Source organism: Polistes canadensis, unplaced genomic scaffold (assembly GCF_001313835.1).
Source record: "Polistes canadensis isolate GaletaPanama2010 unplaced genomic scaffold, ASM131383v1 scaffold_155, whole genome shotgun sequence".
Taxonomy (NCBI): Eukaryota; Metazoa; Arthropoda; class Insecta; order Hymenoptera; family Vespidae; genus Polistes; species Polistes canadensis.
In genome coordinates this window covers 298,113-322,190 of record NW_014569702.1, presented here as the reverse complement: position 1 = coordinate 322,190, position 24,078 = coordinate 298,113, and the positions used below count along the sequence as shown (strand labels likewise).

The window sequence follows — 24,078 nt, the reverse complement described above, 5'->3', positions numbered from 1 at the left end:
ATCCTCATCGTCGTTACAAAATATTTTCTTATTTATTCATAAATACAAAATTGTGAGAATTAAGTTTGTAGCCATAAAAAGTCTCGTTATTCCCTGATGGAAGATATGAAAAAATATGTAGGAAAGTTACTAGCCAAAGTTCCCACATATCCTATTTCCGGTCGAAAGAGAACCGTTCCGAAGTTACCGAAGAATCGATAAAAGGGTCCAGAATGGAAGCCAGTCATAAACAGCTTATTTATCTTCATAATAATTGGCTCCCGCAAACGTTTGCGACGCATAAAACACAATTCTGCATATTTATGTAAGTATAATTAAAGTTGAAATTTGAACATTGTACGGAAAAGCTACGCACATTGTACTTTTTCCATTACAAACGTATGACGATAAGCTTGTCCCTGTTGTCATTTGCAAGTTAACCTCAATCTTTTTTCATAATAGTAATTCCTTCGACCGTTTGTTGGAATATAACGTATTCATTTTGGCTTTACTTCTGTATACGAAAACTGTAGATGATCAATGTTGGAAGGATGGTATTGTCGTTCTATCGCAAACAACAATGCAGATGCCGAAGAAGATGACGAAGAAAGTCCAGAGGAGGAAGTGCCAAACTACAAGGATCAGTATCGAAATCTTAAGCGAAAATTAAAGTTTTTAATTTATGTACGACGAAAACGATTAAGCATGTCGAGCCCCAAGCTAAGTCAAGTTTTCTTATTATTTTTTATATATTTATTTCAGGAAAATGAATGTTTTCAAGAAGCTCTAAGATCCACTCAAAGAAAATTACTCAAAGTAAATAGAGACAAAAGTTTTTTATTAGACAGATTATTGCAATACGAAAAAGTAGATACGTCGTTTAGCGAAAGTGATGAAACTGAGTCATCCGACGAAGAAGTTGCTAGGCTCGATACGTCCAAGAGGTATAATTTTTAACAATTTTAATCATACATTTGTATCCATCGTTATAATAATACATTTTTTTTTTTTTCTTTCTTTTTTTTGTTAGAAAAAAAATGGAAGTCAATGTAGGCAATCACATTTCGCATCATCCATCTACAGTTACTAAACCTCTTAATACGAGCAAAAAGAAAAAAGCTGCACCAAAAGTATCCAAAACGAACAACATACCTACAGTGCGTAATGCTATATGCGCTTTCTTTTATTATAACGAGTACATTATTTGTCACAAGTGTTGCAAAGAGAACATTCTGAAAATTCAAAAACCCTTGCCTTTAATAATTAATTACCTTTTCCAAAGGTACAAGCACCTAATAATATGGTACCGATATCTTTGATGTCGGATGGACATATGACACCTGAAGAAGTAGAAAGGCATTTAGAGTCTCGTCAAACGTTTATAGAACTTGTACCAGAAAAAGCACCGCCTACAGTTCCGACAGAAATGTTCAGCAATGACCCTTCGTTAGATAGGTAACATTGAAACTCTGTCCGTTTTGATATATTTTATTATCGTATCGTCTATTACACGATCATCTATTGCAGTGAATCCAATGAAATCGGCGAGTTAGAAACATCTCCGAGTAATATGGGCGAAGATTGTCTCAGCATGGATATGATGGCTGAGTGACATCGATTCGAAAATAGATTATTGATCAATTATTAATTGCACATAATTGCATGTTTCGTTAATATCAATATTTTATTCAATTAACTTATCTGTGTAACTGTCGTGTAGCATAATAAAATTTTTTATACATATGAAAGATGTCTACGGAAAATATAAATCGTTTAGATCTAGTATTTGAATCAATATTCGACATGGTTTTACGCGTATACGTAAATTGTTCAGAATTTTTCATAAATATGAATAAATATACGTTAATATATACGTATGCGCACACGCGCGTCATCGTCTTCTATCAATGATCTCGCACATCAATCTCTTTGTGCTCTGTGTTGTTTGTGGGAATCGTGTGGTACACGACATAGAAAAGAATTTTATATACTTTTTAGCCTCGATTTGTTGTTCACATACTTTCTATCCTTGAATAATCGATCATCCATTGTTTTTTGTTTTCCTTAGTTTAGAATATACATTTTTTTATAATTCATGACAATTTTCAAGATATATAATATATATATAATGATTACCGTTAATAATTCAGTAGCAAGTATATTAGAAAGAATCATTTGCACGATAGAAATCGAAACAATTTCGAATAAAGACATTTCTCGATTGCCAACTAAACGAAAACTCGACGATATTGGAATATCGAGTAAACAAAATAAACGTGCAAGGTACGAAACGGATAGCGTTGAAGAAATAAATTGCCGTATATGTTATGATTCTAATAGCCAGCAATTTCCTATCGTTTATCCATGCAAATGTAAGGTAAGTAAATTTATATAAACATCTATATTTTCAATGCGCTAATGGAATAATAAAGAGTAAGTAAATACATATGTTTATGCGTGTACGCGTATATACTATCGTATTATTAATATTTATACAATATGTACAATGTTTTAGTTTTGGTAATTAGTATATACATATATGAACAATTATAATACACATATTATTTTGAGCTGCAATCTATTAGATATTATATATTTGTATGTACTATTTTTAGGGTACGATGGGTGCTGTTCATGTGAAATGTTTAGAACGTTGGTTAGAGGAAAGCAATAGAAATAATTGTGAATTATGCGGACACGTATTTCAAGTCGAACGCACCCCACGTTACAAAGCTATTACATCCGTTATTATATGGCTGTGCGTTATTCAACATCAACGTCATCAATTATATATGCGCAATTTGAGAACAGATTTGCTTCGCTGTATCATTGTCACCCCAGCGACCGTAATATGTTCCTACATTTGCGTGATTGGTGCTGATTTTTATGCAGCGAATAATTATAATAATTTTCCTCCAGCACGATGGACCACTTATTCTTTGCTAGTAATGATGGCATTACTCATTTTTTCGTATTTCCTCTGGATATACATAGCAGTTGAAAATCATCAAAAAATTTGGTTTTATTGGTGGCAGAAAACAAGCATTGTCAAAATTACATTGCCTTTGAACAATAGAACTTAAATAAACGATAAATCTAATATATCACAAGTTTGATCATTATTCGATGCTTCATCAAATGCTTCTAGCCGCCGTATATGCAAATGTCGTCATAACTCATTAAAGGAGAGTTATTACGATGCTCGTCGTTTTATAGAAATCTTTCCACGGCTCAGTTGCGATATGTAAATTCTAACTTTGCTTCCATCCGATATTTTTTTCACCCATATCTAGAAAATGTCATCAATTAATCATGTTTATGCTATATTATTTTAAATGCACCCAAATATAAGATCATTTTTAAATATCGTTTGTTCTCAACATTCGTTATACTCTTAGCTTGTTATTTGAATATTTAATCATTGTACTTACAGCTTCTGTTCCAATCGCCGATATGTTTGCCGCAAATCTCGTCAAGTCCTGTCCTTCTACGTATACCGGTTGTCCACGATGGAACCTGCATTGTTTATTATAATTGCATAACAAATTTATACGGAAAATAGATACAAGTTTTATCAAATATAAGAGGAAAATATACGTAGGTAATACCATCGTCTTTCATAGAGGAGTTTTCCACCTTCTATCCTTGTTTCCACTAGAGATGTGTCGGTAGATGGCGAAATATGTTGAGATTGTATATTTACTGTATTGTAATGTGGAAGTACTACTACAAACATTTTTAAGCTCCTATAAGAAATGATTAAAAAAAGAAGGGCGCGCACGTACGCGCATTCAGTGGCACAATACGAATCTTACGAAAATAATTACCTGGTTTTCTTATCGTCGTTAAAATTTTACCCCGACTAATAGCTTTTAAATCACTTTCTATTTCTTTTTCATCTAATAAGTAATTTAATTGCGCCGGAGGAGGTTTCCTACGTTTCTCGACTTTTTCGGGTACCGGATCGTTCGGTCGCCTACGTAATTTTCTTGTCATCACTGGCTTTACCTACATACGTCATATCATTCATTAATAATTATTTCATTATATTGCCTTATGTTGATATTTAATGTAATAATTGTACCTCCATCGAATCTCCTGTAAGCTCCATTGTATGCCGATCGGATTCAATCATTTTTCTTTTTTCTTCCATATCCGTTAGTAAGTTTTCTTTCAAGTCTATTTTCTTTTCCTCAAATTCTTTAGCAGCTGCTTTTTTCTCCAGTATGTAATCTCTTTCGACCCATTCCGTTAAATAATCTCGATAAATGATATTCAGACGCAACCTAATAAAGAGTAAAAAAGTTCAAGCGGAGAAAAACAACATAGTTCAATCAACAAAATGCATTACACCATTAAACCTTTCTTTGTATTGTGCTTCTAAGCGCTTTAGTTTACGATTATATTCTGGGTGGGTGCCATCCTTCAGTTGTTGTAATTGCTTTTTTAAATTGGCTAATTTATCTTGATATACCCTAAAATTCAATTTTATTATTAAATTTTGTTGGTGAAATATCGTTAACAATTACTAACTTATTTCTAACTCACTGTTCTTTAATCTCTGTATATTCTTCAGATTTTCCCATATCCGTCTCGCTAGCTTCTTCCGTATCTATAAGCATTACATGTAATTCAATGTATAAAAACATTAATGCACTTTATTCGTAGATATATCAAATATGATGTACCTTCATCGCTATCGTCCTGCTCCTCCGCATCTCGATCTTCCTCGACATATTCTTCATTATCTTCGTCGATGTCGTAATCTTCTTGAGCGTACATCGTTGAAAACGGTGAGTTTTGATATGACATTGTTTCTTTCTTCAAAATAAATCTTTACATTTTCGGTGTAATCGAAAGGGTCGTGGTTTTAGGTTAGAATACGAACGATGCGTTGTCTACCATCGCGTGGCCTATGTGCAAGCACAACACAGGAATACGCCATCTTGTCTGCATGCACATGTATGTACAATTTATTAATGTCGCCTATCGTTTTTTTTCTTCTTCCAATGATTAATAGAATGTTTAAAACGCGTAAACGATACATTATTTGTATCGTATGTAATATGCATTCGTTATTTGCATTATTTTTCATCGAAGATTAATCGAGGATCAATGTGTTGTAATTGTAATGTCGATTAATCGTTGGGCGCGAATTTCAAATTCGATTTTTCCGCGAGCAACAGAGTGATAAATAAGAAACGTTTCGCTGTTAGATCGCGCTTCGATCACGACCTTGGCTTTGCGTGAGTATATTGAGTATATCAAATTCAATATCAAGATCTTTGCTAATCTTCTTAACGTCTCTTATTTGCGTTTATTAATTGATAACAAATTTTCCATTTTGCTGTGTCGCCTACGTAAAACAACTTATATAACAGTAAGTACATATTTCAATCGTTTAATATCGAAATAGTAGTTGTAGAAAAAAAAAGTTTGTATTATTTAAAGGATATTAAAATATATAAAATACATATCATCAAGATGCCGAGTAACGTTCAAGAAGGTTTTTCTACGAAAGCTATCCACGCTGGCCAGGATCCAGCACAATGGAATCATTGGTCGTTGGTTCCTCCTTTAGTAATGTCTACTACTTTTCAACAAAGTCATCCAGGAGAAAGTCATGTAAATGAAATAAATGCATATATATTAATATACACTGCTACTATTATTATCTACGATTGCAAATAATCTATCGAGACAATTTTGATAGGGTTTCGAATATGGTAGAAGTGGCAACCCGACGCGCAACGTATTGGAAACGTGTTTAGCAGCATTGGAAGATGGAAAGCACGGTTTTACTTTTTCATCGGGCTTGGGAGCCATCACGGCTGTGACAGGTTTACTCGAAACGGGAGATCATGTCATTTCTGGAGACGATGTTTATGGCGGAACTAATCGTTTTTTTCGAAAGTGCTTAGTTAAACAAGGTATTAAGGTATCTTTTGTGGACCTGGTAGATACAAAAAACCTCTTGGCTGCTTTACAACCAAACACCAAGGCTAGTATATACAATATCAATGTAATAATATATACGTTTTCAAAAGTTTACTTAATCCGGACATTGTATTCCAGATGGTTTGGTTGGAGACACCCACGAATCCTCTATTAAGATTAGCAGATATCGAAGAAATTGCCAAAGTTTTAAAGTCCCAAAATCCAGATATCATTTTTATCGTCGATAATACTTTTCTGACGTGCTATTATCAGGTAAACGACAGATGAACATTATTTCTTACACGGCAGATATCATTAAATATCTATATTTATATATTTTTCCTTTAGAAACCATTAGAACTCGGAGCTGATTTTGTAGTATATTCTCTAACTAAATATATGAATGGACATTCGGATATTATCATGGGTGCAGCGATTACAAGGAGAGATGATTTAGCGGAGAGACTTCGTTTTCTACAAAATGGTACGAGCAACGAACCTACCGATGCGATTTATTTAAAACATTTTCATCCATACTCTACAAGTTTTCATATTACAGCAATGGGAGTAGTTCCATCGCCTTACGATTGTGCTATGGTTAATCGTAGTTTAAAAACATTAGAACTTAGAATGCAACAGCATATGAAAAATGGATTAGCTGTTGCCAAATTTTTGGATAAACATCCTCTAGTGGACAAAGTTATTCATCCTTGTACGTATGTTCGCTCTATGTTGATAATACACGTTGTTTCTTCGTCTCGCATCATTCGAATAAATCTACAAATGACCAAATGATATTTTTCTAGATTTACCGTCTCATCCGCAGCATCAACTTGCTTTAAAACAATCGACGGGTCACAGTGGCATCGTTTCGTTTTATATTAAAGGAAGTGCTCAAAAATTTTTGAAGAGTCTTCGTTTATTTGCTTTAGCAGAATCACTTGGTGGCTACGAATCTTTGGCGGAATTGCCGTAAGTACACTGTGACGATATAATATAGAAATATATTCAACATAATATAATACTAATATATTTTATATGTATATATGTAGAAGCGTCATGACACACGCTTCTATTCCCGAGGCCACAAGGAACGAATTAGGAATCACGGATCAGTTAGTTCGTTTGTCTGTTGGACTTGAAACGGAAAAAGATTTGTTAGCTGATCTTGACCAAGCTTTAAAAGCTTCTCAATGATATCAAAAATAGTATTTTTCTAACATAATATTTTCAACAGACACTACGGTTTGCCGACATAGAGAAATTATTTTTTAAGGGATCTTTTTTATATGTGACATATTGCCATAATGTGATACATTTCTTCCTACGCGTGTGTATCGACTTTTATAACTGAGGTAACGTTCTTACTACTAATCATATTGATACGAATACACACAAATGTAAGGATTTGTTTGATATTTACTGTTGTTAAAAGAAATGTGTTCAGGCAGGAGCTGCTTTCATTTATACCTACGCAAATCGTATATAAACGAATATAAATAAATAAATAAATGTAATATTACTAGTATAAAGAGAAAATGTATCTATCAAAAGTGTTTAAAAGAAGTAGAAATATGCATTGTCCTATACCTTTGACGTTTCTGCGATTTAAGCCAAGAACGATTGTAGTTAAAAACTTGATAAGAAAATAATAGAAAGGAAAAAAACAAAATTGTGTTTTACCTTTTATAGATTTTGGATGCGCCAGAAAGAAGGAGGTATTTTTTATTTGTAATATTAAAAACAAAATGGAATAAATCGTTGAAGATATTGGAAATGTATGACACGAACAAATGTTATATATGGTATTAATATTTATATAAATCTTTATTGATTTTAAAATGTTATTACTGTAAATTAATTTTCGAAGTATGCCGTAATTTAGCAGTTTTAATCCTATCATATTCTTGTGCTTGATTGTATAATAGTACACCAGCTATTACAGCACAAGTTCCAAGGGCCGATAAACCGGTTACTGAATTATTGAATAATAAAACTGAGAGCCAAATTAAAAAAGCTCTTTTTGCTGTATTGGCAACGCTGCAAAATACATAATATAATACGTAAGGTCGTCATATTGATATTGTTTGCTTTCTTTTCTGTTTTTTTTTTTTTTTTTTTTTTTTTTTTTTTCTTATTAACGTTTGTTCCACTTACCTATGCGTTACAGGGCTGATGTAATCCATAAGTACGTATGCCGTAATACTTTGAAAATGGAAGAAGACGCCATTTAGAAGAAATGCCGCAAATATTTTAAAACTTAGGGAATGCTCGAGTGCTGGCAAATCTACTAATAAAATTGACACTGGTATTTGTACCACGATTGATGCTAAACTCGTATAAAATTGTAATTCTGCTGGCCTAAAATTACATTGAATAATAAATTTAGAGGACGCGTGCGTTGTTCATTAATAATTATGGAACGATTTGGGGAGAAAACTTACGTATATTTGAAATTGTCTCCGCTAATCAACATTTTCGAATAAACATTTTGAAGACACTCGGTCATGTTTGTGGCCATAGCGGCGATAAATCCTCGTAAATCAAAACTAATTTCGTTTACCGAGCACAAAGCTAGACCACCCATTACAGGGATTAAAGATAAATTTACATATAACCCAGTGTGTTCTCCTATATATTAAATATAATCTCATTGAATATGGACAATAATATTGACAGATATTTAATGACAATAATCTTACCTAATAAATATCTGCTAATAAGGACGGTAAAAAGTGGTGCGCTACTTTTAATAGTTTCAGTAAAGCTTACCGCCACGTAATTGAGCGATACTAATCCTAAAACTACAGTTGTAAACCTTGTACATCCAACCAATATCATGTGTTTATAGAAACCAGGCGGTCGCATCAGGCGCGAGCTAGCCTTATACATACCGCAGGGAAAATACATTTGTATAAATCCACAAATTGCTGTCATTAACATTTGACAGGCACCTGGAAAGTAATACATTTCATATTATTACAATAATATTTTTTCCAGCAGTTTCAAATAGGAATTAGAGAAACAACTCGTATAGGAGTTAAAATATCTTACCCAAAATAGTTGGGTTGCCTTCCATGTACGATAATATGTATTTGTTTAAAAATAATGTACACCCACTGAAGACATACCATAGCGTTAGGAATAATAACGCCCTTGGATTAAATAATCCACCCTTCGCGTCGTTTGCCAATATAACTATTTCCTCGCGTTTTTTAACATGTTCGATGTATTGTTTCCCGCGACTTTCGTGTACCATTGACAACTCTTCCGCGTCGCGAGGAACACTTTGCGCGTAATTAATACGAACGGAATGATTTTCCATCACACCTTTTTACCAGTTATGACATTATACGCGTACGATTTAGAATAAATATTACATTATTTTCTAACGAATTTACATTATTTCCAATTTCTATCATATAACTGAAAACGAGGAACATCAGCTCTTATTGGCAGTCAGTATTCGTTCGCTGATATCGATGGGGGAGTAGTAATACGTGCATTTGTTTACGTTCATAGTTAGGTTATGGTACGCGACGAATTTGACTTATTTGCTATTACTTTGTCTCTACGTATAGATAATTATATTTGAGAAGACGCGACACTCGATTATTATCACTCGCCTTTTATTAATATCTATTTGTCTCTTCATAACAATTTATCACTTATCAATTTTTGTTATTTATGTTTAGTCAGCGGTGCTTCGACTAGATATAATAAATCGATACTAATCGTCGTCCGAGCCCAGAGAGATATTAAACAAGCTTTCGAGTTAATAAGTAAGAGTTTTAAAGCCTGTGGGGACCAGTGGAAAGTCCCTAGTATTTAGTAGAGGCAAAAGCTCGGTAGCGTACTATCGATAACTCGCAAGGATCGAGACATTAATGAATTGTGTCCAATACTTTCGACTACTATTGTTTAGGTTCTTACATTTCTAATAAGATCATCGATTATAAATGTACATTATATTGTAATTTAATAATACGTGTATATAATAATACGTGTATATAATAATATGTACATATAATGTTTGTACGGTATAACAAAAAAGGGAAAAAATGAATATCTCTCCTCAGAGTTCTATTTTGTGCGGCGTATCTTTTGACGTATTTGGTTCGTTCGAGAACCTTTGTAAAAATTCATCGTGAGCTAATATCGCTACGTTTCTACCACCTATGGCACTCATTTCCATTGCGCTGGCTGCCCATTCGATGGCATTAACGTGATAAAGACCGTCGTAAAGTTTAAATTTGTCTAAACGTGCGTTCGTAGTATATCGCGGATATGCTTTCCAGGCGACTTCTTTCACTTCTTCGATCTAAAAAATACGTGTTACAAGTTATTATCAATTAGTCTATAAGATAATAAATTGCGAGCTATAAATATTGATATTACATTGAGAAAAATGTTGTTTAGAAGAGCCAAGGGTAAGGAGGCGTTACTGAAAATTTTCCATATTTTGGAATCAATTTTAGTTGGACCTTCGACGGTGTCTATTCTTCCAACGGACCGAATATCGATATTAGAATTGGAACTTAATATGCTATCTAATTCTTCTTCGAGTCCAAAGTAATTTGGATTAATATCCCCCTTTACAAGGGTCGCAATAGTTGTCTGATATTCGCCTAAAAATGTTAAATCGTCGCCAGGGATGTCTTCGAATGTAATATGCGTCTTTTGATCTTTCGTTAACGGACTCGCGAGAATAACTATGTCGTAGTGATTTTTCATAACGTCTATACCATCTGAAAGAGAAGAAGATTTTGTAATTTTGTGCAAATCTCTTGTATTTGTATTATGTAAATCTTTAATTGCATACCTTTGTTGGAATAATGTACTTCATAAATAGGAAAGTTATTGATAGTTCCGTAACGAATTTTGTTGACGAAAGAAGAGAGCACATTTACGTTAACGTTCCTATATATTAAGTGTTCGGGCACCTAAAATAGTCGAGCAAAATATTAGTACGTTAATTAAAAGCATCTTCTTTGGCAATTGGTAATATTGGTATAAAATTACTTTTTTGTTTCCTCCTTTAACCGACCATAGGTTTCCGGTAGACGCGGAAAGCGTTACGCAACCGACGAAACTGTGAACGGCCGTCGTTTGTCCATAATCTACCAACAAAGGAGCTTCGACTAACTCGTCGATTAATTTCTCCGTATATCCTAAATTTAAAAGGTGATCTTTGATAGAGACTTGGAGAAGCTTTGGAAACTCTTTGTTCAAGGCTATCAGCATAGAGGTAAGGTTCATGAAAGACTGGCCCTTATTTTGTAGATGATAAATTTGAGCAAAATCGGCGAGTATAGAATCTACGTAACTAAAAGAGAAGATTGATCGATCATCGGATGTCGTATTCGTACAGCGATAGACAACAAAAACTAATACCTGTTGAGTTTAAACGGTTCTATACCGTATTTATATATTAATTTAGCTAATGTAAATATCTTGGAATTGCTTTCTTCGAAAATAATATCTGTACCATTCCATATGGCAAATCTTTGTTCTCTGCTAGGCCTATGTTCCATTCCTATCAAATTATAGAAAGAGAATGAATGAATTCAATTCATTATTGTAATGAAAATATTTATCCACACATAATGATGATGTTGGGACGTCAAGTACCAAGTAAATGGACAAATTCTTGCATGTATTTGTTCTGCGAGTGTATTATCGAACCTCCGGCCTCGTATTCGTTGTCATCAATTTGAATCGTCGCCAAACGTCCACCAATCTTATTAGCTTCGTAAAGATCAATTTTTAAATCATTGTTAAATAGTTCAGTGAGAAAATGAGTGGTCGAAGCGGCTCCAATACCTCCACCAATAACAGCTGTGTAAATCACAATTGACGAGATTAGAAGAAAATTGATAAATGTATGAAAATCATTGAATATTATTTTCGAGCGTAAAACAAATCATATAGGTATTTCTTACCAATTTTTGGTGTTTGTATTTTTGAACAGAATGCATGCTTTAATATAAAACTTGCCAACAGCGGGAGAAAATAAGAATGCATATTAAATCGATCAAATGACAAGCACACTATCGTTTAATAGATATCTAAGCACTATCGTTTGTCCCTATATCTAGGAGAAAAAATATATTTTTGGATGTATTCGCGACAAATTAATATCGCAAGGTTATGTTTTTGCGGCTTTTAGAAAGTAGCGCCATCTATGCTACTTGCGCACATGAAATTGAACGCGAGTCAATTTGACATCGTCGTCATTTTTGTACGTATTCAAACGTAGAAGCGAACAAACGTAAGTTTAATTAACAAATATTATAGATATACGATATAATATACGATATAATATACGATATAATATACGATATAATATACGATTTACGTATAAATTGCGATACGGGGTTAGAAATGCTTTTCCTAATAAGCAGTACAACGATCGCGAAGAGTTAACTTTATTTTTTTTTTTTCAAATGTTCTTAGTATATACATGTACAGTACATTTATTTATTTTCTTCTTTTATACTCTCTTCGAAACATCGAAGATGGGTTTCGTTTATTTAAACGCACACCTCATTGTTTTCCTCATTGTATTCGTAAAAAGAAGTTGGAAGCTCGAGCACGGCACTTTGGTTTCTCTATTCGCGCACGTTCCACTTTCTATATCCGTGCTTTTACGAACAAACTGTGCGAAGTGAAACGAAACTTTGCGTTTGAACTATTTCCGGAAGCGATGCTCGTACGAAATTATGTATTTTATGTGTATGCATGGACTAGAATGGGTCGTAAGTAGTAACGTCGTCATTTGTTAAATAATTAGCTTCGTTTAGGATCGGTAAAGATACGAAATTGATCATTGTTTTTGATTATCGAAGAACGCGTTTTCTCTCTTCGCGCTTGTATCTTCTTATTCTATAACGATAAAAGGGATTAACAGGTATTTGACAATAGACGATCGAGGTAATCGGCGATTCTTATCTTTGGGAAGCAAATTTATTTAGACCTCGCCGATAAGCGTTTGTTTTTGTTTGTCGAATTTTCAAATGAACAAGTAAAAAAAAGAAAGAACGAATGTAAAGGTTTATTGAATTGTTCTACCGTGTTAGGGTAGAAGTTGGAAGAAGAAGAAGAGGAAGAAGAAGAAGAAGAAGAAGAAGAAGAAGAAGAAGAAGAAGAAGAAGAAGAAGAAGAGATGTAAGACCGGCGGACAGATGCATCATTTAGTTGTTTAATTCGTGAAGAAGAAAGGAAAAAACGGTCGCTTCGTTTGGACGATTAAAAAAGATCAACTTTCGCGTCTGTTGCCGAGGCGACGTTGGAAGGGAGAGAGATTGTAACGGGAAGCCGTCTCTTTGTTTTCTATTTTTTCGCGAGCGAACGCAGACGAGTAGAGGCGAATCGTAGAAAAGTTGTGGCCGCCAACGTATATTCGGTAGAAGATTTTCGTCCTCCCCTGATTGCGAGTGCTCCAGCGGCGGCATTGGCGTCTCCTACTCTCTTCGGGGTGGGAGGAAAACGAGAGAACCCGACCGGCTTAACGAGCGGCGGTGGGGGAACCTGCCGATCTGATCGGAGAGAGAGAGAAAGAGAGAGAGAGAGCGTGAGAGCGTGAGAGAGAGAGAAAACGATGGAATCTGCAACAAGGTGGGAGGGTCGTTCGACTCGAAGGAGAGGGAAAAGCACGGTGCTTTTGAAAAAGTTTTATCTTGGGCGCGCTTGGTCTCTCAGACGCTACCGAACGCCGGTACGGTGCTGCACGGTCTGCGCTCTTTCTTCTTCGCCGTCCAACGAGGGATTAGAGAAAGAAAGAGATACGCAAGTAGTCGCTAATCATCGCGTAGGACCCCCTAAGAAGAGTCCTCGCGCCACCCTTTTACTTTTTTTTTTATTCTTCCTATCGTTATCTGACACGCACACACACACGCACACACACACGCACACACACACGTGGATTATAGAAAGAGAGCGCGGTCCTCCTTTCGTCATGAGTTATTGAAAGCTTCCGAAAGAAAGGAATAGATAGATAGAGCTACCATTTAAAAGGGGAGAAGAACAGGGCGAAGAGATCGAGGAATACTCTTTGCCTCTCGCCGAGATGAAGAAGAACCGTGTTTTATTAAAGAGTGCGTTGCTCTTCTTGCTGATCGGCGCTGATCTACTCGTTGCTGCATCCGAGGTGAGTTACTACGATTTTCTTGTTCTATCCTTCAAGAAAGATCTTTTGTCTTTGGCAAACCGCGAGGATTTCGGATTGATCAATCGAAGGTCGTTTTCGTACGCGTCATCATTCTTACGTTTCTTCTATGTTTCTTCTTTCGGATTAGACTTATCTCGATAGGTTTTTATTGTTCCGATATTTAAGTCGATAACGCGTCGTTCTACGTTCGTTTCGAAGAAGAGCGTGCGCGACGGGATCAACAGGTACGTATGCGTACACGCGTCCTACTTTAAAGGTAAAAACGATTGTTCGGTTTTGCTAAGGAAACTTGCCACTTGCCATCTCTCATTGTCAGTCGGGAAAATATCGTATCGATATTCTCGACGACGAAATATATAATAGGAGACGAGAGAAACTCGGTGGATAGTCTCGATACGTTTCCCCTAACGAACGTGCGGATAATTCCGCGAGGTCGATTATATTCCGATCACACTTCGAACTTTGAGACAAGAGGGAGGGAGGGAGAGAGAAGCCCCGTTTGGCCGGCGTTAAGCATTACTCGCGTACCATCTCGAAATACACGAATAGAAAATGAAGGAATAACCGAGAAGCTTCGTATCGAGCGAAAGAAAAGATTCGCGATCGAATCGGAAGAATTTAGCGCATGGTATTCTGGTCCATTTTCTGAAGATTTTGACGGAATATAATTTGGAAAGATGAAGCGTGTCTCTATTTAAAAATTGTCCCGTAAAATTTGGACGGGTAACGTTATCTGTTCGACGAGTTGCGATGTTCGATAATCGCGATATCACGTTTCGTGCGCGTAGTACACGACCGGCCCGAGCTCGTTTGATAAAATTACTTCTGCCGGATGCACGTTAACATCGGGTCTTGACTTAATTGGATAGAGATTATCGGAGGTTGAAAGGACTCGATTCGTTAAATGGTTACGCGTAGACAGTTAATGACTTTATTTAAACGGCGATTCGACTTATACGCGTATTTATTGTACTCGGGTTGCCTTTTAATTCGCAAGATTCGTCTCCGTGCTGGATAACAGATTGGAAATAATTTGATTGAAAGCGAGCATACCGGCGATTGTATCGACGAATATTTACTCGAAATCGTTGCTCGCTTTGGAGTTGCATTTGAATATAAACGGACGATATATCGTATCGCGATCAAGGGATAGATAGGATTGAGCTTTGACACGGAAAGAAGACGAATCATCGACGTGTGGCATCGTACGTTGTTGCGACGTACGATCGTTGTTGTTGTCCGAGAAGAAAGATGGAGGAGGGTAAAGGATATCGAATAAGAAAAGGAAGGGTGTGGAGGAAGGGTGTGGAGGAAGGGTGTGGAGGGAGTAAAGCATATTGGAGTACAAGGTTCCTTCATTATCGTATCCTTTTTCCTCGGACGTCGAACGTGTGTTTTCCAGCGGAGAAACCTTTCCAATGGGGATACGCTATTTCGATTCGTTTGGGAAAAGGATGAAGGGAAGATTTGTACCTTATGAAAAATATGGTAATGCAGGTGGCTTTTCGCGACCGAATCGTTTTCTTTTCTACCTTTAAAAGAGCCCCCCCGAGCTCGGCGCACTCGGCTATAGTCGAGAATATTTATATACGGGAGAGGCAATGTCCGCGAGACCATCGGAATTGTATGCTTCGAAAGATCGACCGAGGGAGCGAGAATTTAGGGCTTCCGGACGAGACGCAATTCGAATACGCGGCTAATTTGAAAACTTGCAACGATGTCCTACGACTACGCATTCTGTGTACCGTTGATCGAGGTGCTTCTCTTTTCTTTCGAGGAAACTCCAAATGAACTTTCTTTATTTTCTCATTCTTCCTGTCTCACTCCTTTTCTTCTTCTTGCCTTTTCAAAAAGTATAATAGTAGACCGCGCAAAGCCTCCTACAAATACAAATTATCTTATATTTATTATATTATATTACAATTGATTGCCTAATTTTTGCTCATCCTCTCTTCGACGAATGAATCAGTATTTTCGGAGTCGAAGGAACCGCAACCGGTTGTCACCGGTATGGGCGGCGGCGGTGTTGGTCTCTTACATAAGTAATGCCGTGTGGTAAGAGAGAAAAAAAAAAAAAGAAAAAAATATACAGAGAAAAAGTTACTAACTAGCTATCGTAAGAAGTGTATGAAACTCGGAGAAAAAACGTCTCCTCGATAAATCGCTTATCTCATCGTGCAATGTCTATTAATACTCTCTTGAAAGACGTAGTCATATTTTAGTATTAATTATATTTTAATATTATACGCCTATAAGAATTAATATTTAAAGTAATTATACGAACGACTACGTTTGTATTCTCTTATAGAGAAAAATCTACATTCCAACGTTCTCGAGATCGTAATTGGAGAAATAAATGAGTCATCAGGTCTACTAGTCATCATTTCTACATTGTCGCGATATATTTTCGCGATATATTTTCGCGATATATTTTCGCGATATATTTTCGCGTTAGGTAGGTATACACGATTCTGTAGGAGACGTAGATAGTTAAGAAGAGGAAGTAGCTCGATACGAATATTTCGATTCGTATTGGCGTGGTCTAGCTTTAGGACACTCGAAAAGCCTCGAGTAGGAGCACTGGTACTGGGGAGTAGGAGCGTGGAAGTACTTTTTCTTCCCCGAGTACCGCTCGAGTGGTACTTTTAAGTGCCTTATCGTCCCAACGGATCTACTTCTTTTAACGCGTCCATTCGCACCCAAAGAGACCAAATTTCCTCTTCCTTTTAGGCTTTGTTTTAGAAAAATCCAAAGGTATATTGAATCGCGAAAGTCGGTACTACCATAAGCCGGTACTACCATAAGCCGGTACCATAAGCCGGTAGTCGGATCGATTTTCCTGGCTAATCCTTATTGGGTCGGTAATATATGTATCAGCGATCGTTTTTCCTAGTTGATCTTGATCGTCTCTACAAACGCGTACACCTAGAGATACAACTCTTCCTCTTCTTTTCCCCTTTGTTTTTTCTAGTAGGTGCTCTCGTTATATCGATCATCCTTTTAATCGGATATGGACGTCGAATTTGCGTGACTGACCGTGAAATTAAACGAGCCGAATATTTGCGCGAGTTGACGGTCACAACCCTTCTCCTTCGATCGATCGATCGATCGATCGATCGATCGAGAATAAGCGAAAGAAAAGAGAGAGCACTCTTGTACTTTTCCTCGAATAGGAGTAACTTCGATGCGCGGTCAGGTAGGATCCTTTCCCGCATCTCTACGCATGTACCGATAAACAAACGCCACACTTTTGCCCCTCCCGTTTTTTCTTTTCTTTTTTTTTTTGTTTATTTCTATGGAATACTTTTATTAGACATAATTGTATCGAAGCGAAGCCGTGCTCGAGCGTGCCTGCAGCTTGCAACCAAGACGGGACGAATAACAGGGATTAAGCGCATCTGGTGACCGTGTCACCAGAGTGAGAGAGATGGAGGGAGAGACTCGTTCGCTTGACGAACAAAGACCGTGTTCGAGGAGAAAGCACGTGTGCGAGAGAGAGAGAGGGGGGGGGGACGATCGCGTCTTAAACGTGTGGGCGAGTCAAACTGGTTTTCACGTTCGCGTGTCCATGGAAAGAAAGAAGAAGAAGAAGAAGAAGAAGAAGAAGAAGAAGAAAGAAGGAGGAGGAAGGTCTTGGAAACGAAAAGCAAAAGCGAAGGCGACTTTCGTACGCGTCCTACGGTACTCCCCATGGCAACAACGCGAGTTGCTCTTTTTTTTAACGTGCATATTTGTGTACAACTCGCTCTCGGCCCTGTAATGTTTTTTCGCCACCGACGCCCATGCCGCCTCCGCTACTTCCGCCGACGATTCCGTGATATCGCACAAGCAAAGATACTACTTGCAACATCCAATGCTATTCGGATTTGACGAATTTTTCTACGTAATTCAAAGGAAGACGGGAGAGAGAGAGAGAGCGAGAGAGAGAGAGAATTACGACGAGACCCCATGGCAACGTCGAGACCGACACACGTGCAGCTTCCTCCTCCTTTCTTTTTTTCTTTTCATTTTTTATTACTTTCTCCGATTGGAAACTCCGACAATGAAGAAACAGTTGAAAATGTTCTTTTTTTAGATCCCTTTCTCGTTATTTATAAACCAAGGACGATTTGGTGGACGAATTTCTTTTGGTAGGAAGCTAAGTATTTGGTATTTGTCAAATCGAACACGATGGGTGTCTCAGGTGTGCGTCGGGATAGTTTGATTTGCCGTTCCCCTCGCGTTCGTTGTTCGCGAGGATTCTTCTTATCAGGAAACGCGCGCGTACCTTGGTATTCGATCACGATTTATAAAGAAATCTTAGATTCATAGGGCCTGAATAATGTAATGGCTAACGAAAATCCGATCTTGGTCTTTCTCCTTTTTCATGTACTTACGCGCATCAAAAAATCATGAGATCCAACAAGAACGCGTAAAGATTTCAACTCGATGCGATTTCCTTTGCTATTTCCGAATTAGCCATTTGACAGTTTTACTCGAGGTCGCAAGGTACATTTTTAGATACCTTATCGCGTTTCGTTTGAAATGCTCGAATCTAATGGCTTATCGCGTGTAAAGTCAAGGTCGGAATGGCGTCCGGGTTGCATGCCGGTAAAAGAATACCGATTCTTCGAATGACTCGTGCCATTTGACATTATTTTTGTCCGCGTTTCGAAATATGCAACGTCGTCGTATCGTTGCAGCAACGGCAAAAGTTCGTCATTAAGGAATAACGCTTATTCAGGATGAACGACTTGTAGGTTGAAGCGCCGGCAAATAGAGGCACTTCTCGCGGTCCGGCCAACAACGTTGCGATCCTAATCACTCGCCATTCAGCCTGCCCACTCTTGGAGGATCCCTTTCCCGAATAATGTCCCCCTTGAATTTCTCGGCATTGACGAATCAAACGAATCGAGATTGCGTCATCCGCGTGCAGATCTGCATCAATGCAGATTCGAGGAAAAATGAAAGTTTGAAAGGACGCTACCGTGCGTAGTCGCAAGCCGAGCAACCTGGACGGTCAAAAGAATAAGTCACGATGTCGATAAATTCAAACTTATCTAAGGCCATAAATCGAGGCGTTTCGCAACCATTGGGGTTCAGCGAAGCATGCAAAGCCAATGGAGACTTATGCGCCGACCGATCAAAGAATACGCACGCATGTTTTTGCGTACGCTTGTTTTTGCGTTTGTACGTAAGTACTTGAAATAACTTAGCAACATAGCTCGACTTTTTTCCCTATTTATATCGTATTCGTCATACGGTCAGCGCAGCTTTACATATACCTATAATACTATATTATACGTATTGAAAAGGCGAGAAACATATGGGCGATTAGTCGATCTAACGAGCTACGAACGTTTAATGTAACTTGCGTTCGATGTCGTCGTCGTCGTCGTCGTCGTCGTCTTCGTCGTCGTCGGGGTCGGCCCTTGCAAGGTTCTATCTTTAGTCCACGCGCTTTCCATGTTCTCCTCTTGTCTCCTTTTCCTGTCTTACCCTTTGACTCTGTTTCACCCGTCGATCGATCGATCGACCGACCGATTATAATGATTCCGTTTTCGAGTCGAGAGCATTAATAATAAAAATGCGAATAGTAGAGAGAGTATTTGTTTGGCAGTGTGTGTGCGAATAATTGATCCGTCGTCGTTTACGTTACCTATGTCTATATTAGAGAAATAAGGAAAGAAGATAAATAAAAGATCGTGTCAGGGTTGCGTCAGGGTTGCGATTTGCGGAACAATTAGAATCCGTGAAAAGGCGGTTCGGAAGGAGGGAAGGAAGGCAGGCAAGGAAGGCAGGCAAGGAAGGCAGGCAAGGAAGGCAGGCAAGGAAGGCAAGCAAGCAAGGGTTCTTGTGTTTCCGGCGCGCCGCTGAAAAGAGAAAATCTGGTCGTTTCTCGTTGAAAAAATCCCTTTTTCTTGAAGAGTCGGAATTCGGGTCGTGCGTCCTACATTCTGGGCAAGCGTCAAAGTTAATTGCAGATGTTGAGGAGGATTATGCGGGTTCTCGCGTTAACCCACCGCGCGATATAACGTTATAAAAGTACCTACCTGGATGCGCACGTTGATGCACGCGATGAAATCCCAGATAGAAAAATCTTGTCAGCTTGAGAGGGAGAGAAATGATACGGACGCGTTCGCGGAATAATCGTTGGCAAATCGATCGATCCGTCGATAGCAGCAGACGTTTCTAATTGAACGATATAAAATGCACCTCGATGTGAATTTCAACAAGTCCGTACAATGCGAGGTATAAAATTTCTGGTAATTAACATCGTGACCATCGAAAGGATTCACGAGAAAAACTCGTCGAAGCCATAGACGCGATTTGCCGGTATAGGTTTATTTTCAGAAAAGTCTGTTAATTAAATTCTCCCTTCATTTTTTGATATACTGAGACTAGTTTAAATACCATCTCTCGTTCAAATAATAAAGAGATACCTACATAAATGGAGTGGATTTATCATTATTCCAATTTTTCATATTCATCTAATATTAATTAATGATTTTGTTTTGTCAAATATTGCTCATTTTCCTTCTTTCCATGTTTTTTTCTCTTTGACCCATTGTCCGATCTTTTTTCCAACCAGAGGAAGCGGATAAAAAAGTCGAGGAGAGATATCGCGAACAAGGATTATCGTTATCCCGCGAGAACCTTCGTCAGCTTTCCTTCGTTCGGCCTTCTTCTCGGACGAGATAGACACACGCGCGCACACACACACACGCATCTTTAATACGTCTTTTCTCGGCAGGGTTTTATTTCCAGTAGGAAAAAAAACATTGTACGAGATAACGAAGCGTTCGAATGATTAGATTTTCGTGGCCGATCGATAATAGGAATTTAAGCGTTAAGGGAATTAAAAACCATGGTCCGTCATCTTTCGTTCTCTCTCTCAGCTATTTCAAGCAATTCCGTCACGCGCGTTTCCCCAAAAACGCGCGTGTACCCTTCCTCGGGTACAGCTTGAGACTCTATAAATAAGCGCTTACAAAACTAACTTGTGTATTGTATGCGTATATCTAGAAAATCGAGACATTCCAATTAACGGATCGACATTTTTTTCCCGTCCATTAATATCGTTATTATCGAGAACGCGTTGCTTTTCTTCCATGGCATGGTTTCGCGAATTTCTCTTGTCGTGTAATTCCACTTACATATCTATATCCGTACTCGTTAGCCGATTTCAATTCGTAGATATCTTTTTCTTTTAGCTATACGTTTTCGCTCGCGGTTTTATATCTCCCGTTTCTGACGAATCTTTTTTAAAATGAAAGAAACGAAATAATACGTCAAAAATATATGACTCGATTCGAGCTTTTATCGCGAATTATAATATTTCATAGCGGGCGCGTTCTCGTTTTAAATAAACGAGAACGCGGTACCAACTAATCTAATCGTTTAATCGCAAAATATAAAATTCCATTTGGAAGATATATTTTTTCAAACTGCAATTCGTTCCATCTTTGCTTTCGTTCCGATTGGAGAGAAAAAAAAGCATGTTTTGTCGAGACTTGACCCGTTTCTCGGTCGAACGTTCCGTGTTTCGCGAAAATAATATGAATGGATAGAAATAAATGTATTATCAAAAATATATGAAAGGAAAGGGAAGAGAAGCGGTTAACGTTAAAAGCGACGGAACAATTTTTCTTGGATTATTTGTCCAGCTCGTGACACGGGTTATCTCGCAACGCGCAGATCCGTGTGTACATGTATGCCTCCTCCTTCTCCCAAATCTTCCAATCTTTCTTACGCAATTATTCTCGCGACCGGTGATATCATTATATTTGACTTGGAGAAAGTATTACGTGTTTCATAATCGTACGCGGGTCGTGCGTCGATCTTCAAGCTCGCTTACTGCCTTATAGGTCGAACGTGGCCCAACGCCGCGGCTCGACGCCGCGGCTCGACGCCGCGGCCCGACACCTTTGTCGAATAGTCCAGTCATTTCCGTCGGAAATTCCAGTTCATCGTTTCCCCTTATTTTCCTTTGTCTTCGGTACTGCAAATACGTATGTATTATATCTTGTCTAACGCGGAAACGGAAAGATAAGTTTCCTACACTTACGTCGAGTGAAATTCAACGGACGTTCGTTCAGCGATTAAATGCACAAAAAGTTTTTTTTTTTTTTTTCCCCTTGAATTCCAGCGATGGGAAAAAAACGATATCGCGTGAGGTTGTCGTTATTGCTGATCGCAAGATTCGATGCTAGCAGACGTATGAGCAAATCTTTGATGAGCTTAGGTAGGTATCGCGACATGACCATTAAGAGCATCGGCTGAGGAATTACAAAAGAGAGCCTGGATAGTAAGAAGAAAAGAGAATTTGAATATTCTATTATTGTCGGAACGGAGTCAGTGGATCGATGATATCACGGTTGAGATGACGCAAGTTGCAAAACAAACGTCTAATGTAAGCGTTCTTCTCCTAAGTCCTAGATACCCCTACATAAAAGTACTCGTGCGTAGCGCTTATCGTTTTTTCTTTCTTTTCTAGTGAAAAGGCGCGCGCATAGAGATGCGTAGCTAGATTTTTCGATGAAGTAACAACGGGACCGTCATCGCCCGTTTTAAGCCGACCAACGAAACGTTTCCAACCAACCAACCAACCCCGTTGGTCGCGGTTGGAAGATAAAAAGAAGCAACGTTATTCTTAAACGAGCGTGTGCGAGCCGATCGATGTACATTGACCGTTTAAACGATATATTATCCTATCCTCGAGGTTATATTCATTTGAAAGAATCCTCTGGAAATCTCCGTACGAGGAATGATTCCGCTTGCTGACAAGTTGGTCTTTATTATTTTCGTTTTAATCAATCCTTGATGAGTTCGGTAATGACCGAAGCTTCCTCGGAAGCGTTGCGTCGAAAACGTTATAATTGGTGCTTAATTGGAAAGCCGATATCCACGTATTAGATTCGCTTTCAAAAGCAACGGATAAGTTTGGAACGTTGGGCTAGCGTATTACCGGAGGAGGACTACGTTTCGTAATCCAGCCAAATTTTCACCAAGAAAATTGAACTCTTCCTTCTTTCATATTTTTCTTATTTTAATCTAAGAAGAGATGAGTAGGAGATCTACAAGGGTTTAACGAGAAAGTTGGTTGCGCGCGTTCGATGAGTCACTCGCAAATGAAGCACGCGCCGCGAACAAATTAGACGGCCGAATTGAAACGTTAGATGAGGTCAAATAAAAATTACGGAAGGAAAGGGAGAGAATTGATATTTTCGTTGGGTTGCGCGTTGGGTATTTCGTTGGGTATTTCGTTGGGTTGCGCGTTGGGTTGCGCGTCAATTAACGAGACGCAGCCGGCAGTTTATACAAAAAAATACTACCCCACCCTGTTTCTCGCGCGATATCAAAGCAAAACGATTACATTGCTCTTCTAGACTCGAACAGATCTAAGGGACGTGCGAGGCAGGGCGTGCAAGCGTCGCGACGCATTAGAATCAACGTCGATCGTTGGTACGCGCGCGCGGAAACCAAAGGGCGTCTCGCCTCTCCTTCCCTCCCCACGCAAACTTCCTTTTATTTCTCCGTTTCATTCGCGACCCTTTAGGAGAGGGAGCGCGAAGGACGAAGGGATTTTTTGAAGAGCGCGTCGAGAAAAATACGCAGTCTGTCTGTCGAACCGAGATCGATCTCGATCGATCGAGATTTATACGAAAGAAAAATATAACGGGCTTTCTTTGGCCGCTAACCTTCGGATATATTTGTGGAGCATGAGTCACGCTTTCGCTGTCATCGAGTTAATGGCTGCGACGCGAATATTTTCTATGTGAAATGTCGAATAAATGAGCGCGCGAATGGGTTGCGCGAGTTCACGGAGTGGAATCCCTCAGATATGTCAGACAATAGACTATTAGGGGAGTTTTGCGGTAAGCCTCTCGCTCGCAGGCTCCTTACGCTCTTGGCCATTCGTCGAGAGGGTGTTGCCCGCTTTCGAGAGAGAGAGAGAGAGAGAGAGAGAGAGAGAGAGAGCTCTCGTTGCGAGAGCCCAACCGACAACCCTT

The 24,078-nt window shown here is 38.3% G+C and overlaps 7 protein-coding genes across 37 annotated transcripts in view; 4 read left to right on the top strand and 3 right to left on the bottom strand.

Moving 5' to 3' along the window:
- Window positions 1-179: 179 nt before the first annotated feature.
- Window positions 180-1,852, top strand: LOC106788846 (INO80 complex subunit E). 2 transcript variants are annotated; one of them, XM_014752499.1, is made up of 6 exons: window positions 180-304; window positions 513-663; window positions 742-923; window positions 1,010-1,136; window positions 1,262-1,434; window positions 1,507-1,852. In XM_014752499.1, exons 2-6 carry the CDS (start codon window positions 520-522, stop codon window positions 1,589-1,591), a joined length of 711 nt encoding a protein of 236 aa, XP_014607985.1. In that variant the 5' UTR covers window positions 180-304; window positions 513-519; the 3' UTR covers window positions 1,592-1,852. The 2 variants fall into 2 exon arrangements, with proteins under 2 accessions (XP_014607985.1, XP_014607986.1); XM_014752500.1 differs by having other exon boundaries at window positions 442-663.
- Window positions 1,853-2,452: 600 nt separating this feature from the next.
- LOC106788845 (sin3 histone deacetylase corepressor complex component SDS3) lies at window positions 2,453-5,128 on the bottom strand. Of its 2 annotated transcripts, none has more exons than XM_014752498.1 (8): window positions 4,668-5,128; window positions 4,528-4,591; window positions 4,341-4,454; window positions 4,064-4,265; window positions 3,807-3,987; window positions 3,588-3,702; window positions 3,411-3,495; window positions 2,453-3,268 (listed from the first exon to the last, which is right to left on the bottom strand). In XM_014752498.1, the coding sequence occupies exons 1-8, from the start codon at window positions 4,789-4,791 to the stop codon at window positions 3,173-3,175; spliced, it is 981 nt and encodes a 326-aa protein (XP_014607984.1). In that variant the 5' UTR covers window positions 4,792-5,128; the 3' UTR covers window positions 2,453-3,172. The 2 variants fall into 2 exon arrangements, with proteins under 2 accessions (XP_014607984.1, XP_014607983.1); XM_014752497.1 differs by having other exon boundaries at window positions 3,588-3,705; window positions 4,668-5,123.
- On the top strand, window positions 2,512-3,127 carry LOC106788847 (E3 ubiquitin-protein ligase MARCH2-like). The gene has a single exon (XM_014752501.1). The coding sequence runs from the start codon at window positions 2,601-2,603 to the stop codon at window positions 3,060-3,062; it is 462 nt and encodes a 153-aa protein (XP_014607987.1). The 5' UTR covers window positions 2,512-2,600; the 3' UTR covers window positions 3,063-3,127.
- Window positions 5,129-5,238: 110 nt separating the features above from the next.
- On the top strand, window positions 5,239-7,588 carry LOC106788843 (cystathionine gamma-lyase). Of its 2 annotated transcripts, none has more exons than XM_014752494.1 (8): window positions 5,239-5,359; window positions 5,464-5,604; window positions 5,693-5,980; window positions 6,055-6,189; window positions 6,265-6,400; window positions 6,476-6,628; window positions 6,723-6,888; window positions 6,969-7,588. In XM_014752494.1, exons 2-8 carry the CDS (start codon window positions 5,464-5,466, stop codon window positions 7,111-7,113), a joined length of 1,164 nt encoding a protein of 387 aa, XP_014607980.1. In that variant the 5' UTR covers window positions 5,239-5,359; the 3' UTR covers window positions 7,114-7,588. The 2 variants fall into 2 exon arrangements, with proteins under 2 accessions (XP_014607980.1, XP_014607979.1); XM_014752493.1 differs by having other exon boundaries at window positions 5,431-5,604.
- Window positions 7,589-7,718: 130 nt separating this feature from the next.
- Window positions 7,719-9,332, bottom strand: LOC106788844 (solute carrier family 35 member E2-like). The gene is made up of 5 exons (XM_014752495.1): window positions 8,971-9,332; window positions 8,619-8,870; window positions 8,361-8,547; window positions 8,074-8,277; window positions 7,719-7,956 (listed from the first exon to the last, which is right to left on the bottom strand). The coding sequence occupies exons 1-5, from the start codon at window positions 9,239-9,241 to the stop codon at window positions 7,764-7,766; spliced, it is 1,107 nt and encodes a 368-aa protein (XP_014607981.1). The 5' UTR covers window positions 9,242-9,332; the 3' UTR covers window positions 7,719-7,763.
- A 499-nt stretch (window positions 9,333-9,831) lies between these two features.
- Window positions 9,832-12,108, bottom strand: LOC106788841 (prenylcysteine oxidase-like). The gene is made up of 7 exons (XM_014752491.1): window positions 11,859-12,108; window positions 11,548-11,754; window positions 11,311-11,452; window positions 10,939-11,242; window positions 10,739-10,859; window positions 10,315-10,664; window positions 9,832-10,237 (listed from the first exon to the last, which is right to left on the bottom strand). Exons 1-7 carry the CDS (start codon window positions 11,938-11,940, stop codon window positions 9,992-9,994), a joined length of 1,452 nt encoding a protein of 483 aa, XP_014607977.1. The 5' UTR covers window positions 11,941-12,108; the 3' UTR covers window positions 9,832-9,991.
- Window positions 12,109-13,598: 1,490 nt separating this feature from the next.
- LOC106788838 (basement membrane-specific heparan sulfate proteoglycan core protein) overlaps window positions 13,599-24,078 on the top strand; it is a 63,395-nt gene continuing 52,915 nt past the window's right edge. For 27 of the 28 annotated variants that reach the window (XR_001381947.1, XM_014752481.1, XM_014752473.1 and 24 more), the window contains exon 1: window positions 13,599-14,065. Coding sequence is in view for 27 of the 28 variants with exons in the window: in XM_014752481.1 (XP_014607967.1) it covers window positions 13,985-14,065 (81 nt within the window). In the remaining variant the exon portion in view is untranslated. The remainder of the gene's footprint in view (window positions 14,066-24,078) is intronic. The other variant, XM_014752489.1, reaches the window with a different exon arrangement.